The following is a 17,551-nucleotide window of genomic DNA, read 5'->3' as shown; positions in this document are numbered from 1 at the left end:
AAGGCGCAAGTCCAGGAATCTGCAGCCTACAAGGTCGCAGAACCGTCTCAGCCTCTGATTCAGACCCTCCACTCGGCTCTGTACCAGAGATCCGGAATCTGTCCTGTCAAATATTCAACACTGGCAGCCCTTGCCACTTCTGTTAGCCGTTCGAAACCAGAGAGAATCTCTTCCGATCCAAAGCGAAACACACCACTGGTACCTACGTGAGCCACCACCTGCAGTTGGCTGCACCCTGTGCTCTTCATGGCATCCGGAATGACCTGTTCCACATCTCGAATGACTCTACCCTGTATGCACACGTAGTGCACATTGTCTTTCTTCTCCTTCTTGGCAGCTGTGTCCCTAAGGAGCCCCATAACACGCCTAACATTGTAGCTTCCAACTATCACTAATCAGACCCTCTTGGATCACCCGGGTCTTGCAGGCTGAGAGGTATCCTATGAAGCGGGGCAGGTGACTGCATCTGGCTGAGCGACAGTGTCAGACACAGACAGTATCCTGAACCTGTTTGTGAGACTAATCGGGAAGGCCTTACATCCGGCCCCCTAGAATCCCCACTGGCAGCCCACAACAGTGATGCCCATCCACCACATCTTGAAGCTGTGTAATCGAAGTCATCACAGCCTCGAGCTGGGAGGGAAGTGTCACCAACTCGGCTTGCATCCGCACACAACAGTCACAGTCCCTATACATACTAAAGACCGTGGAAAACGACACTACTAAGACAAACGAAATATCGACACGTACTACAGAACTCTACCGCAGATCCTGACGGAAACGCAAGAACTGTGTCTAATAAATTAGATTAATACGCATAGTTTCAAAAACCTAACTACCGAGGTACTCAGGTGAGACTAAATAATTCGCCCCAGTTTAGGACCTTGCACTATGTCAAAAAATCGGGTTACTTTCGGACACAAACGAAAACACGAGAACTGTGTCTATTGGATAATAAATTAACCCGCAAAAACTCAAGGAACTTAGTTATCAAAGCACACAGATGAAATCATACAATTCACTCCTTGTTAATTTTTACAAGTTACAAATTGGGTTGCTTCCCTGTTGCTGCTTCTGTCTCAGCCAGCTGCTGCTGCCTCACCTTTCTATTGTCCTATGAGTCTGCTACACTCTACTTCGTTCAAAAACTGGTTGGGGCTCTCCTTTACTTCAGGTAGCAAATGAAGCTGATGTTAACCAGAGTTTGAAATGTGATTTCTGATGTTTCTCTTCTTTTGTCTATTACTTATGAAATTCTTCCAGCTCCCATTGTGTCTTCCTACCTCCAGCCTATCTAATGCAGAATATGCCATTTATAATTCTGCCTGAAGCGCACCAATTCATCTTCCCTGTTCCATGATTTTCTTGTCTCGACTATATGATAAGCAACACCATTGGAGAGCTTCTCTTACACTTTTTCAACTACCCTGCTGCATTTTCCCCCATTAAGGGCCAACTTACAATGACATAAATAGTTAAGGCACAACAATATCCACATTTTCACATATGACTTAAAATGTAGACTGTTATTTATTAATTCGTATGGCTAGCCCCCCCTCACCCTCCACTGCCCCCCCCCCGCCCTCCCCCCCCCCCCCTCCCTCGTCGGGCAGACCATTCGCCGGGTGCCTGTCTTTCAATTTGACTCCACTTCGGCGACCTGCAGTCGATGAGGATGATGATGAGAACAGCACAATATTACTACACACATCCTCAAAAACAGTTGCACAACATCTTTTAAAAAACTGGCCTTTCAATAGCCACTAATAACAAATATAAGTATAAACCTTTACAGTCTTGGTAAGATTATACGGAATGAAACGAGTTAAGTAAAGACCCTTCCTTTTAACTAAGTACATCTACATTTATACTCCGCAAGCCACCCAACGGTGTGTGGCGGAGGGCACGTTACGTGCCACTGTCATTACCTCCCTTTCCTGTTCCAGTCGCGTATGGTTCGCGGGAAGAACGACTGCCTGAAAGCCTCCGTGCGCGCTCTAATCTCTCTAATTTTACATTCGTGATCTCCTCGGGAGGTATAAGTAGGGGGAAGCAATATATTCGATACCTCATCCAGAAACGCACCCTCTCGAAACCTGGCGAGCAAGCTACACCGCGATGCAGAGCGCCTCTCTTGCAGAGTCTGCCACTTGAGTTTATTAAACATCTCCGTAACGCTATCACGGTTACCAAATAACCCTGTGACGAAACGCGCCGCTCTTCTTTGGATCTTCTCTAACAAGCCGGCCGAAGTGGCCGTGCGGTTAAAGGCGCTGCAGTCTGGAACCGCAAGACCGCTACGGTCGCAGGTTCGAGTCCTGCCTCGGGCATGGATGTTTGTGATGTCCTTAGGTTAGTTAGGTTTAACTAGTTCTAAGTTCTAGGGGACTAATGACCTCAGCAGTTGAGTCCCATAGTGCTCAGAGCCATTTGAACCATTTTTTTTTTTGAACCTTCTCTAACAAATAGTCCAGATAAATATAGATGACAAGCATAACTGCCCACAAATTTAACAGTAATTTACCGGGACTAAATAAGCATTGGTAAAACAAGCAATAATACAGAATATTAAATAACAAATTTTAGGTAAAAGAGAAAATCCCAAAGGGAATCTTAAACCAATAAACAGGTCATAGAACAACGGAATTCCACCAATTATATAGTGATGTATTCTACTGAACTCATTCGTGTAATCCCTTTCAAGTATAACAACAATGTTTAGCAGAAAAAATAGTTATCTTAATAGTTTAAATTTCACGCAACAGTGGGCACAGCCCAACGGATGACCCACCCAAAAACAAGAGTTGCCAAACTACTAGCAACAGGAGACGCACCTTGCCGCAGCCCGGAACACATTAACGAGTTGAATCTCCAATAATTACGACACATAATACTGAACTTTTGTCAACGACTGGGGCGAGCAGCGACTCTGACGGGATGCAGCAAAGTAGCGCAGAGCGTAAGACCTAGCTGGCCGAGCTGATGCCGTCCGAATATATTTCAGTCAAGGTCAATCCGGAACTGATTGTGCCCGCCGCTCGTAGTACACTGTAACATTAAAAGAAAACAAAGGACAGGCAACGAAACCAAAGGACACAACGCAAACTCTCTCATTTCAGAGTTTTGCCCCCTCCCCCCTTTACATTTATTACCCTTAACACATGTAAGACCTCAAACAAATAGCATGGAAAACTATTCACTTCTTACAGTTCATAATTCTTTACGCTTACAGCTCAGACCCCAATACCAACCATTAGCCTGGAGAAGTTAACGGCCTGCCGAACCAAGAGCATAAAAGCCCGCAAAACAAGACATCACAGTCACGGGCCCTTCAAACGGAGACCACAGAATCAATTATAAGGCACTCAAGTAACGTTACAAGAACATCGTCTTAAAACCAAACATACCCTGTGCAGTATCCTAGAATGATTCATGCAACCTTTACGTTATTCACGCTTAGTGCTTCCGCTGCTGAGCAATATTTCACAATCTTAACAGCACTCCTCACCATATACCGGAACCAACAGCGAATTCCTTATCCCCCCCATGCCGGGGATAATCACATACGAATCACTGTTTCCGTCTGTGAACACAAATTACGATCAGATTGATCACAAAACTCAAACTTCAAAGAAACAGCAGATGCCCACTGTTAGTAGCAGGCCATCACCACCAGCCCGCCGCCGACACACTCCTCAATCCATAACACAGCGCCGCGAGCAACCAACGCTCCTCCGTAACGGTCACTCTAAGGCTCGCCAACATAACATATGCCCAAGCAACGGGCAAGCACGATCACTACGGCGGAAAACCAAGAGAACCATAGTCAGAAATGCCACGCCCAAATAGCGGCCAGAAGAGGAAAACCAAAGAGAAAACGATCGCGCCAGCTCGAACGGGATTACTGCCCCTACTACACTCATGCTAATAAACTAACGATAATGGCAGAATGTGGTACCACACAACGTGGCACTACACAAAACGGGCGCTAATAGCATAGGCACATTGGGAACACACACGACACAGATCTGTAAATCCACGGTATTGGCGATAAGTTGAGAAAACCGCCCCGAAACACATTTGCTACAAAACGCCACGGTTTCCTGCCCATGTACCCCGACATCAGTGTGGGATATGATCATCATGCACATGTACACAGGCCACATAACGGGTTGGTGTACTCTGGATCAGGTGGTCGAGTAGCTGCTGGGGTATAGCCTCCCATTCTTGCACCAGTGCGTGTCGGAGCTCCTGAAGTGTCCTAGAGGTTTGAAGACGTGCAGCGATACGTCGACCGAGAGCATCCCAGACGTGCTCGATGAGGTTTAGGTCTGGAGAACAGGCAGACCACTCCATTCGCCCGATATCTTCTGTTTCAAGGTACTCCTCCACGATGGCAGCTCGGTGGGGCCGTGCGTTATCATCCATCAGGAGGAAGATGGGACACACTGCACCCTTGAAAAGGCTGACATACTGGTGCAAAATGACATCTCGATACACCTGACATGTTACAGTTCATCTGTCAAAGACATACAAGGGTGTATGTGCACCAATCATAATCCCACACCACACCATCAAATCACGACCCCCGTACAGGTCCCTTCCAAGGACATTAAGGGGCTGGTATTTGGAATGAGATTTTCATTCTGCAGCGGAGTGTGCGCTGATATGAAACTTCCTGGCATGTTAAAACTATGTGCCGGACCGAGACTCGAACTCGGGACCTTTGCCTTTTGCAGGCAAGTGCTCCACCAACTGAGCTACCCAAGCACGACTTACTACCCGTACTCACAGCTTTACTTCTGCCAGTACCTCGTCTCCTACCTTCCATACTTTACAGAACCTCTCCTGCGAACCTTGCTGAACTAGCGCTCCTGAAAGATAGGATATTGCGGAGACATGGCTTAGCCACAGCCAGGGGGATGTTTCCAGAATGAGATTTTTCACTCTGCAGCGGAGTGTGCGCTGATATGAAACTTCCTGGCAGATTAAAACTATGTGCTGGACCAGGCTCAAACTCGGGACCTTTGCCTTCGCGGGCAAGTGCTCTACCAACTGATTTCGAGTCTCGGTCCGGCACACAGTTTTAATCTGCCAGGTAGTTTCGGGTTGGTATCTGGTTCCTGGTTCACGCCAGGTGAAAACCCGGCGAGAATCACTGTTCAGACTATACCTGGACTCGTCCGTGAACATAACCTGGAACCACTATCCGAATGACCATGTACTGTGTTCTTGACACCATGCTTTACGGGCTCTCCTGTGACCAGGGGTCACTGGAATGATCCTTGCACGTCTCCAGGCAAATAAACCATGTCTGTTCAGTCGTCTGTACACTGTGTGTCTGGAGACAATTGTTCCAGTGGCTGCGGTAAGGCCCCGAGTGAGGCTACCTGCAGTACTCCGTGGCCGTTTGCGGGCGCTCATGGTTAGATATCGGTCTTCTTGTGGTGTAGTACACTGTGGACGTCCTTTACTGTAGCAACTGGATACGTTTCCTGTCTGCTGGAATCGTTGCCCTAATCTTGAGATCACACTTTGTGGCACACAGAGGGCCCGTGCTACGACCTGCTGTGTTTGACCAGCCTCCAGTCGCCCAAGTATTCTACCCCTCATAACGTCATAAAGATGTGTTCTTTGAGCCATTTTCAACACACAGACACCATTAGCACGTCTGTAAACGTCTGCAAACTTACTCGCTGCACCGTAATCTGACATGCACCAACACACCTCTGCCTATGTGGACTGCTGCCAGTGCCACTGTGCGACGACCTCGGGTCAAATGCACCACATGGTCATACCCCGAGGTGATTTAAACCACCCACCAGAGCGTTGTTCCACTATGTATCAGCATTATCCTTATTTTATGAGCATGAGTGTAGATGAGAGACTCCACCACTTATATCCTCATATTAAGGAAGGTTCTGATTATGCGAGTATGATCTGGTTACAGTTGTACGCCAAATACCTACTGACTGTGCTCTAGATCGTTCTGTAGCCTTCTCGACATCATTTTCACGACACATGATCTCATTTCTTGATTGTGATCAATCTGGTGCCATTAGTTTAACAGTAGATCTTTTCCGTGTCATATGTTTTGAAGTGAGTGATGTGCATGTACGGTGTTCGCAGCACCAGCGCTCGGACGACAAGAAAGTGGTGCTGCACAACCTCAATCTCAAGTCCTCGGGCGACTACCGGTGTGAGGTGTCAGCCGAGGCGCCGTCGTTTGCCTCTGCGCAGGCTGAGGGCCACATGGACGTCGTCGGTAAGTGTTCCCTCTTCTACTCTAAACAGTCATAGAGCTTGAAACGTCCCCTTTGAACAATTATACAGGACTGTGCTTAAACTGATAAACAAGATTTTTTTTTTAGCGCAACGCAATCTGACTTTCAAAAATCCCTACAAAAGAATGGCCCTGACTAACATTAACCTATACCTTTCACAAATCACTTACCTCACCAAAAATCTTCGTTACTCGAACTACTGCAATACAGCGAGCGCCACTACTGCCAGATTCAAACTACTGAAGGCACTAACTACTGATAGGCATAGTTAGCAAATGAAAGATTTTAATAGAGAACAAACAATGTATTTACCTTAATAATGTTGAAAACTCATAATATACATAGCAGTTCATGACACCCAGTTTTAAAAATTTCACAACTCCGCCATCTCTCTCCCCACATCCACCACTTCCAGTGTAAGTGTTAGTGGAGGTAGGATCACATGGTCTGTGTCCTAACCCTGTACGAAGAAATCACATGCAGACGACAGTAAGTGCCACCGAAGAAGAGGAGATTCATGATGCGAAGCACGTCAGATTCAACAGCATTCAGATAATCACGAAAGTTTGTTGGTTGGTTTGGGGTGAGGGGACCAAATAGCGAGGTCATCGGTCTCATCGGATTGGGGAAAGGATGGGGAAGGAAATTGGTAGTGCCGTTTCAAAGGAACCATCCCGGCATTTGCCTGTGTCGATTTAGAGAAAGCACGGAGAGCCTCAGTTAGGATCGACGGACGCGGGGTTTGAACCGTCGTCCTCCTGAATGCGAATCCAGTGTGCTAACCAGTGCACCACCTCGCTCGGTCCTCGAACATCTGAAAGAAAGTATGGTGGGCAGCGTCTTGTTTGCAAAATAAACTCTTCACTGTCTTGATGTAATTGTGGCATAACTCATTGTTCCAGCATATCCAGGAATACAATACCAGTTACAGGTTCCTCTGCAAAGAGAGCTTTTACACAGAGTATAGCACAGAAGATGTTAACTCTGGATAAATCACAAATGAGTTCATGTCTCGTGAGGATCTCTCGAGTATGTTACGAAGGTTCACCTTTCTATACAAATGAAACGTGACTTCATCACTGAAAACCAACTGATGTGGAAGAACCGTCTTTCTCCAGTAGCTGCTGCAAGTCATTGCAAGAGTCAGAATGAAACGCATTGTCCCGAGTATTCAATGCATCCAACAACTGCAGACGTCATAGTTTTACATGCAGCCGTTTGCGTAGATTGCTCCAGGCTGTTGACAGCGGAATTTGATCCCGCTTTTGCGGGACTCCTGTCGAATCATATACACGTTCCATCTTTTGTCTGCTGAAGGTTTTTCCTGGTCTGTCTCTTCGAACCATATAAGCAGTAAGACTTACAGAAAGTATTTCGTGTATTGGAGCTTTTTCCTGATATTGGTATGAAATAACTGCTAAACCGCCACAACTGACTCACAGTTACCCAACTCGTTGACACAGAACGCAATCATCGCTCTGTTTTACACCATGTTCCGACACATCTGATCCCTTCAAGTACTCTTAGCACCAACACCATGAGACGTGTTACGAGTTGAGATGCTCTGTCCATCGATATATCATTCTTCTACGTCTTATAGTTTCCGAGAAGCCATTTTCTCAATCCCTGAAGAAACTTACGAATAACTACTAGCATAGCAGGATTATAACGAATTATTTCATCTTCACATCAATGAAATGTCAAAAACATACATCCTACAGTACTGCCATGATATGAAGCAATGTGATGTGAAGAATTCTACGCCAACCGAAATCAGTAATACCCTGTGAGATATTGTCCGTTGAATAAACACTGAACAAATTTTGTGGGAACCATAATAAATGGTATTTTCTCAGAATAAAAAAGTATTTCCAGTGATATACTTTGAGGTCAATGTGTTATCCAGTGACATTCTGTTTCCTATCATTCTGACAAATTATCTTTATTTTCACGTCTGCACAAAATTTGTTTATGTGGCGGATATAATAGTAAACAAAAGTCTTTTAAATAGTTTTCTCTCCAGTATATCCCTGCCGAATATTCTTCACGAATCTGAAGGACTTGTTAAAAGAATACCGTCTCGCAGCCAGCCGTATGCAGTGAGTAAAATTCCACGAGTTAAGAGTGAATACTTACTTTATGTTGTCTCTTTCGAGCAACCAGCTAATCCTGCCTATCATCGAGACACGAGGCGAAGAGCAAGTTTGCTGGCACTATTTAGCTTGCGGGACTAACCAGATATTAACTGTGAAATTTAGCCGTGATTGTAGCTATTTAAACGGAAGAGCTTTTTGTACAATTTGTTCACAATGTCATATACGAGAGCTCGCTAATTACTGGTAGGTTGAAGCTAGAAGAAATCAAGCGACTTCGAGTCACGCGCGTTTTACCTCTGACCTCTGACAACATTGGCGATCTAACAATACGAGTACAGCAACTTTGTGTGTGCAGCCGTAACGCAGTGACTGTCGTTCCGTGCTGAGCCGAAGCAGTACGCACAGTTGCGCATGTGTAGTACCAGCAATGCGCGAGGAAAAGTGCAGCTTGTTACTCCGGAACCGCCACTCTACCCGCGGCTTCAATGTGTTGTCCTTGGGTGTGCGGAAGTGGTTTCTTTCACTCCCCCACGGCCATTACAAACAGCAAGTCATAAACTAACTATTGGTGTATGAGTAATTGCGATAATGTTTTGGCATCTGAGAAGTCTTTTGCACCATGTGCTAGCCTCTTCAATAGACTGTGCCTCTGCGCTGGGTGATGCTAGCTGACAAATTGGGGATAGTGGTTCGTGTGTGGTTTGGGCTCCTGTACATCAGGGTTTCCAAAACTGTTCCGCAGAACGCTGGTGTTTCGAGGGAAGTGAATAACTGTTCCGCGAAAAACTATTAATAACATGACGGGATATTTTTGACATTTTGATGAAACTAATTATATTTTTTAATTTTATTTTGATTTGTGTGTTTATTAGTTATGATTGGAGTGATCACTGAATAAAACGAAATTTACTACAAGGTGTACAACTTTGCTCCCGCCATTTTTTGCCCAACATTTCAGGCTTAAATGAAAAAAATCTGGTTATACATGTATCATTCAAAGTATTTTCCATCGATAGCCACTACTTTCTCCCATCTTTCGGGCAGTGTACGAATCCAGCGTCGAAATAATTGTTCATCTTTTGAAGCGATCCACGAATCGATCCAATTTGTGACTTCTTCACGAGATCGGAAGTGTTGGTCAGCCAGGCCATGCGCCATTGATCTAAGCAGATGACAGCCAGAGGGAGCAATGTCAGGAGAATACGGCGGGTGGGGTAGGACTTCCCATTTTAACGTTTCCAAGTACATTTTGACCTCTTTTGCAACGTGGGGTCGAGCGCTGTCGTGCTGCAAAATCACTTCATCGTGCCTCTCATTGTATTGCGACCGTTTGTCTTTTAATGCTCTGCTCAGACGCATTAATTGATAACCAGCACCCGTTATTGTTTCGCTTGGTTTTAACACCTTATAGTACACGACGCCGAGCTGGCTCCATTAAATGCAGAGCATGATCTTGGACCCGTGAATATTCGGTTTGCATGGCCGGGATATCCTCACAATTTTTTGTGTTTAGGGTTATCTTAATGAACTCATTTTTAGTCCCCTGACACAATGCGATGCAGAAATCCCTTCCGTGTGTGCCTTTGAAGCAACTGTTGACGAACACACAAACGCCGTTCTACGTCTCTTGGTTTCAGTTCACACGGAACCCAAGTTCCTTTTTTCTGAATCATACGCATAGCCTTGAGACGTTTCGAAATGGGTTGCTGTGTCACTCCCACTAATCGTGCCATTTCTTCTTGAGTTTGACGCGAGTCTTCACTCAGCAATGTCTCCGATTCTGCATCTTCGAAAACATTCTCTCTTCCATCACTATGCCGGTTTACGGCGTTAAAATCACCGTTCTTGAAGCGTTGAAACTACTCGCGACACGTTCTTTTACTAATAGTGTCCTTACCACACGCACTTGAGAGCATTCGATGAGGCTCACCCGCTGTTTTCTTCATATTGAAACAAATCAGGAACACCTCTCGCAAATGACGAGAATTAGGCTCGTAAACTAACATTTTCAACCAAGAACAACTTTATGATGCAGACACAAATCGAGTAATGTTTGAACGAGGATTTTTTGGCCGAGGTCCAAGCTAAGTGCCTGACGTCTGCGATCTGTTTCTTTCGACCGCTCCTTACCGTTGTCGCCACCTATCGACAAACGGCGGAAGCAAATCTGTACACCTTCAAATTTTTTAAATATTTTAATTTTCAAATTAAGAAAGGTGTTCCATCAGTATCAGGATTCTCAAAGTGTTCTGTCAGAGGAACCATTGCTATCGATCCACCCTATGGTTGTCATGCTCTACGTTATACCGGAGGCCGATGACGCCGAAGAAGAGAAGACACGAGTTGCCTCTACATACATTGTGAACTTGAAATGCTCATGAATATTGTGCAGCTGTTTCGAGATCTCTCCTGGTTTTTCGCGGCCATGCGTCCAGATAAAGTTTTCGAGCATAGCGACATAAGCAGACAGGCTTTTCTGGAGCGGTAACCGACGTACATCCCAAGATTTCTCTGTGGAACAACTTTTTTTGGCTAAAGTTAATCGATTTCCTGTCGCAACGGTTTCCATTAATGAGAAGTTGTCCAATCTGTGTCTAGTGGTCCCTGCTCTTTCAGAGTGTCTACGGGAAGAAAAGAGTAGTTGTAGAGACCAATACTGTATCAACTGTTCCTTAGCGTAACTTCTGCCGGCGACTAACAGATGACTCTATCCATCTGCAGCTCTTCCCAAGGACGGACCGCACATCTACGGCGAGGAGCGGCTGTACCAGGTGGGCGACGAGATCAGCCTCAACTGCACATCCGGCAAGTCGCACCCGGCTTCGGAGCTGAAGTGGTTCATCAACGACCAGCAGGTGACTGCACTGCAGACTGTAATTCGTACTGTGATACTCACTCATGGGAAGAGGTATTGTAGACGACAGAAACTGACTATACAGAACCATTAAGCAGAAGACACTACCACTATGTACTATAAACCTTTTATGGTTTTCATGTTTTAGCTATTACCGCTTATTTTTTTATTTATTCAAATGAAACTATGTTGTTCCAGAAACCTTTTCAAGTTTCAAACATCTGTGATGAATATACGCAGACGGAAGCGCCGAATGCAAATTTCTACCAAGACCGGGATTCGAAACCGAGTCTCTCGCTTAGTCGTCAGATGCGCTAATCAGCTACGCTACGCTGGCAGATTCGCATTGTACAACTGCGTGACATACCCTGTCATGCCTCCCTCCTCAATCAAAATTCCCATCCACGCTTCATTCGTCGTTTCAGTCTGCATATACAGAGTATTTCGGTACGAGCGCGAAAACCTTAACAGTACCAATTGAGGCAAGGAACCTGGGGTCGGACAAGCCTTCTAAAAGATGTAATAGGAATAAAATCACATTACTGAGTACTTTTTTATTTATATTTGAAACCTGGTTGGTAGGTACTCAGAGAGCGCACAGTATAAGGTTACGATTGTGGATGGGGCCTCAAACAGTTACTGTGAGTTGCACAATCAAACATACAACTTTATTTTTCTAAGAACCTCTAATTTACACATGACTTTAAAAGACCACAGTTAGACAATACGGCTAAGGGCCTAGTTAAAGAAAACTTGAGATGCTTTCTGTGCTGAAGACCCAAAACCACACCAACACACCAAAAATAAGAACGACTGAAGGCCTGGCTTGGAAATCAAAAGCAATTAAAAATATGAAGTAACAATTTTTATTTAAAAAAAAACAAGCAATTGAAAACAATTAGCGGCTGAAGGCCGACACTACATGTTTAAAGGACAACTATAATTAAAATACGTTAATAAACAATTTTTTTCTAACCAAGAAACTTCTTTTTAAACTTGCAACAGAATGGCCAAAAGCCAAATTAGAGAAACATTAACTTATTGCATGGCTGAAGGCCACAAACAAATTTGAAACAACGGCTCAAGGCCTGAACAACGAGTCAGACAAACAATTTAAAATGAAGCCCTTCCTTCTTATAAAAATTTTTCCTTTAACGTATACACACGGCTGAAGGTTCAAATGGTTCAAAGGGCTCTGAGCACTATGGGACTTAACATCTGAGGTCATCAGTCCCCTATAAATTAGAACTACTTAAACCTAACTAACCTAAGGACATCACAAACATCCATGCGCAAGGCAGGATTCGAACCTGCGACCGTAGCGGTCGCGCGGTTCCAGACTGTAGCGCCTAGAACCGCTCGGCCACACCGGCCGACGGCTGAAGGCCTTATTAAAAGGGGTTCACGTAAATCCTCGGCTGAAAGCTACACATAACACATCAAACAACTAACGGTTTAGGGCCTGGATTACAAAGAATTTCAGGTAGAACAAATTTTAAATAAAAATATTTGTAAAAAATAAAATTAATCTTCAAAAATTTAACACGGCTGAAAGCCTTTATGTAAAATTTAAAAAGAACTGAATTAATACACGGTGAGGTGAGACAGATAGCCGAGAGCTGAAGTTAAATAATCGGATGGCGAGCCAAGCTAGGGACGGCCCAAGGACCGACCAACAATTTAACCAATTCCGTTCCGTTCGACCAACGACACAACGATGAAAAATATCGGCCCAGGACGAGGATACAAACAGCACTACGTCTTCAGAAACTGGCGTCTAAAACATAACCACTCTAAGAAAAATATGAACCAAACAACTTAAAAGGCTGTCGAACTACACTCCATGCCAGACAGAATCAACACGACGAGGAAAGGCACACTGCCGGAAAACTACACTAACGACCAGGGCAGGTAACTAGGGCGTTAACTGCTACAGGGCAGCAAGTACCGCTGGTGAACTTTACTAGCAAGTAAAAGTGAATTTAATAATTAATCACAATATAGGAAGACCACTGAAAAAATTATAGGTAAGCTATAGGGAGAGACGGGTCATATAGAATATGTACAACAACCAAGAGGGAGTAATAAGAGTGGACGATCAAGAACGAAGTGCTCGTATTAAGTAGGGTGTAAGACAAGGCTGTAGCCTTTCGCCCCTACTCTTCAATCTGTGCATCGAGGAAGCAATGATGGAAATAAAAGAAAGGTTCAGGAGTGGAATTAAAATACAAGGTGAAAGGATATCAGTGATACGATTCGCTGATGACATTGCTATCCTGAGTGAAAGTGAAGAAGAATTAAATGATCTGCTGAACGGAATGAACAGTCTAATGAGTACACAGTATGGTTTGAGAGTAAATCGGAGAAAGACGAAGGTAATGAGAAGTAGCAGAAATGAGAACAGCGAGAAACTTAACATCAGGATTGATGGTCACGAAGTCAATGAAGTTAAGGAATTCTGCTACCTAGGCAGTAAAATAACCAATGACGGACTGAGCAAGGAGGACATCAAAAGCGGACTCGCTATGGCAAAAAAGGCATTTCTGGCCGAGAGAAGTCTACTAATATCAAATACCGGCCTTAATTTGAGGAAGAAATTTCTGAAGATGTACGTCTGGAGTGCAGCATTGTATGGTAGTGAAACATGGACTGTGGGAAAAACGGAACAGAAGAGAATCGAAGCATTTGAGATGTGGTGCTATAGACGAATGTTGAAAATTAGGTGGACTGATAAGGTAAGGAATGAGGAGGTTCTACGCAGAATCGGAGAGGAAAGGAATATGTGGAAAACACTGATAAGGAGAAGAGACAGGATGGTAGGACATCTGCTAAGACATGAGGGAATGACTTCCATGGTACTAGAGGGAGCTGTAGAGAGGGCAAAAACTGTAGAGGAAGACAGAGATTGGAATACGTGAAGCAAATAATTGAGGACGTAGGTTGCAAGTACTACTCTGAGATGAAGAGGTTAGCACAGGAAAGGAATTCGTGGCGGGCCGCATCAAACCAGTCAGTAGATTGATGACAAAAAAAAAAAAAAAAAAAAAAAAAAAAGGAAGACGGCTGCACGATTTCGCCGACTCCAACACATCATACATTGCTTCTAGCCCGAACGGCTCAGGGAGCGACAACCCGCAAATGAATGAAGAGATGTCACAATAGCTGAGGTTTCATGACAGGTTAACTGATCACTCAACTTCAGCGTCCAGATTCAGTGGGCAACGAACTTTGTCGCTCTCGTAGCTAGCGCCTCATGATCTGACAGCGCGTGCTGTCATACGAAATCGCACCCCATACCATAACTTCAGGTGTAGGTCCAGTGTGTCTAGCAGACAGACAGACTGGTTGCAGGCCATCAACTGGCTACCTTCGAACCAAGACACGGCCATCACCGGCACCGAAGCAGAACCAGCTTTCATCACGAAACAGAACAGATCTCCGCCCTACCCTCCAATGAGCTCTCGCTTGACACCACCGGCCTGGGGTCAGTGGAATGGACGCTACAGGGCTTCTGGCTCGGAGCTGTCCTTGAAGTAACCGCTTTGTAACAGTTCGTGGCGTCACTTGTCCTCTGTAATTACTGCATGGGCTTTTATCTCCTTTTTAAAAAATTGATATCAGTCTAGCTGAGCCGGCCGGGGTGGCCGAGCGGTTCTAGGTGCTACAGTCTGGAACCGCGCGATCAGGTTCGAATCCTGCCTCGGGCATGGATGTGTGTGATGTCCTTAGGTTAGTTAGGTTTAAGTAGTTCTAAGTTCTATGTGACTGATGTCCTCAGCAGTTAAGTCCCATAGTGCTCAGAGCCATTTTTCAGTCTAGCTGTTTTCCAGTCTTTGGGAATACACTTCTTCTTCCAACATTCGTTGAAGAGATGTAGCAGTCGTTGGTGTAGTATCATTCCTCCATATTTTAATAATTCAGCATTAATGCCGTCTTTTCCTGTTGCTTTTCGGTTCTTAAGCGATGTTAGTGCAGATGTTAATTCGTCAGAGTGTGTTTCATGTAATCCTTTCTCGTCTAGTTGTTCAATTTCAGTTTCTTGTACTGTAAGATCATATCACAGTTTGCTGTAATGATTCATCCACTGTTCTTCTTCAGTACTATTTATTGGTATCTTCTCTCTATCTGTTGTGTTTAAGATTTTTAAAACCTTATATGCCATTTGTTGTCTACTGTGGATATCATGTTCGATATTAGAGATAAACCTACCTCATTGTTCCTAGTGTGTTTTCCTTAGTACGCCATTTAGCTTTATTTCTTTTCTCCTTATAGTATTATATGTTCTCAGTAGTAGGGTTGCTTTAGTATTTTATATATACATCCTGTTTTTCTTTATCCTTATTCCAAATTTTTTGGCCTTTTCTTTTCCGTATTCTTTTATTTTTACCGAGAGCTTCTCCTGCTACTCTGCATACAGTACTCTTCAGAGTTTGCCATTCTTCTTCTGTATTATCTTTAGTTTGAAAGTTTGCTAGTTCGTCATTTAATCTCGTTTGGTACAGGTGTCTGATACTGTCCTCTTCAAGCAAGTATACCTTACCTTATTATCAGTAAAAAAGGTGCATTTTCTAGTCCTAGATGGGCCGAACTAGCGCAAACTTTGCCAATAAGATCGGACGGGCTATGGAGTGGCATGTGCTCAGCACACCGCTCCCTTGGTTGTTGTCGGGTTTCTTGATCTTGGAACCCCTATTGATTTCTGAAGCATCTCCTCAGTTGTCACGAGGCTGAATGCACTCCAAACAAGTCCTCTCACCAAGGAAAAGTTGTTGGCATTACAAAGAACTGAACCCGTGTCCTTCGCCCATCTGTCAGTCACGCTGGTCACATAGCTACGGAGGTGGACATTCGTCTCACTGTTGTAGTGGAAATACCTGCAGGGCAATGGAAATGTCGATGGTATGGGCTTTGTGTCTCGTTTTGAAACGAACTTGTTCCAATCATTCAAGGTAGTTGCTTGTTAACAACAGTCCAAAAATGGTTCTAATGCCTCTGAGCACTATGGGACTTAACTGCTATGGTTATCAGTCCCCTAGAACTTAGAGCTACTTAAACCTAACTAATCTAAGGACATCACAAACATTCATGCCCGAGGCAGGATTCAAACCTGCAACAGTAGCGCACCGGTCGCGCGGTTCCAGACTGTAGCACCTAGAACCTCTCGGTCACTCCGGCCGGCTTAACAACAGTAATGCTCAGTTTTCGCTCTCATGCCTGCATTCAGGTCTGCTCATTTCAGTCTGGAACCGCAAGACCGCTAAGGTCGCAGGTTCGAATCCTGCCTCGGGCATGGTTGTTTGTGATGTCCTTAGGTTAGTTAGGTTTAACTAGTTCTAAGTTCTAGGGGACTAATGACCTCAGCAGTTGAGTCCCATAGTGCTCAGAGCCATTTGAAGCCATCTGCTCATTTCTATCTCGGGTTTGTTTTTCCTGTATTGTTGGTTGTACATTAGGTGTGATACACAGCTATGTGATAGCTTTTTCTGACGAACGGTTGACTGGTATGCGCCTCGTGCGTGGATTTACTGATTGCGATGGACGAACAGTACAGTGTTATACTGATCTTTTCCCGCAGTAACTGGAGCCACATCACAGTACGTTCTTCATTGTCTGAAGCTCGTTGCGTTGTACTACAGTTTGTGTTGTGCCGTTTGGTGACTACATATTATATGCTTTTTGTGTATTGTGAACGTACTTTCGCAGGAATAACGACGATCAGGATAGCTAATAAAATAAATAATAATTGCAGTGATACTTAGTAAGGAGCTACGATAGACCGTGGGTCCCCTGTACCAAAATACTCCCAAAATATCTCCGAACAGCCTCTGAAATTTTGTCTTTGGAGTTCTGGTTCACACTGTATAAAATAAACGACAGCGACAGATGGAAAATTTGGAAATTTGTGGTAAGATCTTATGAGACCAAACTGCTGAGCTCATCAAATGGTTAAATGGCACTAAGCACTATGGGACTTTAAATCTGACGTCATCAATCCCCTACACTTAGAACTACTTAAACCTAACATCACACACATCCATGCCCGAGGCAGGATTCGAACATGCGACGGTAGCAGCAGCGTGGTTCCGGACAGAAGCGCCTAGAACCGCGCTGAGGTCATCGCTCTCTAAGCTTACGCACTACTTAATCTGACTTACGCTAATGACAACACACATTCCCATGACCGAGGAAGGACTCGAACCTCCGACGGGAGGAGCCGCGTGAACCGTGACAAGACGCCTGAGACCGCGCGGCTACCTCGCGCGGCTCAGAGACAGATGCAAAATTACAGTTACTGCTAGTAAAATTGTAATACTGCA

The 17,551-nt window shown here is 44.6% G+C and overlaps 1 protein-coding gene across 2 annotated transcripts in view; it reads left to right on the top strand.

Annotated features, from left to right (window-relative positions):
• Positions 1-17,551, top strand: part of LOC124552218 — a 229,947-nt gene that overhangs the window by 176,504 nt on the left and 35,892 nt on the right. For both annotated transcript variants that reach the window (XM_047126500.1, XM_047126505.1), the window contains exons 3-4: positions 6,130-6,265; positions 11,102-11,235. In XM_047126500.1, the coding sequence (XP_046982456.1) occupies positions 6,130-6,265; positions 11,102-11,235 (270 nt within the window). The remainder of the gene's footprint in view (positions 1-6,129; positions 6,266-11,101; positions 11,236-17,551) is intronic.

The sequence above is a fragment of the Schistocerca americana genome, chromosome 1 (assembly GCF_021461395.2).
Source record: "Schistocerca americana isolate TAMUIC-IGC-003095 chromosome 1, iqSchAmer2.1, whole genome shotgun sequence".
In the NCBI taxonomy this organism is placed as follows: domain Eukaryota; kingdom Metazoa; phylum Arthropoda; class Insecta; order Orthoptera; family Acrididae; genus Schistocerca; species Schistocerca americana.
This window is presented reverse-complemented; position numbering and strand designations above follow the sequence as displayed.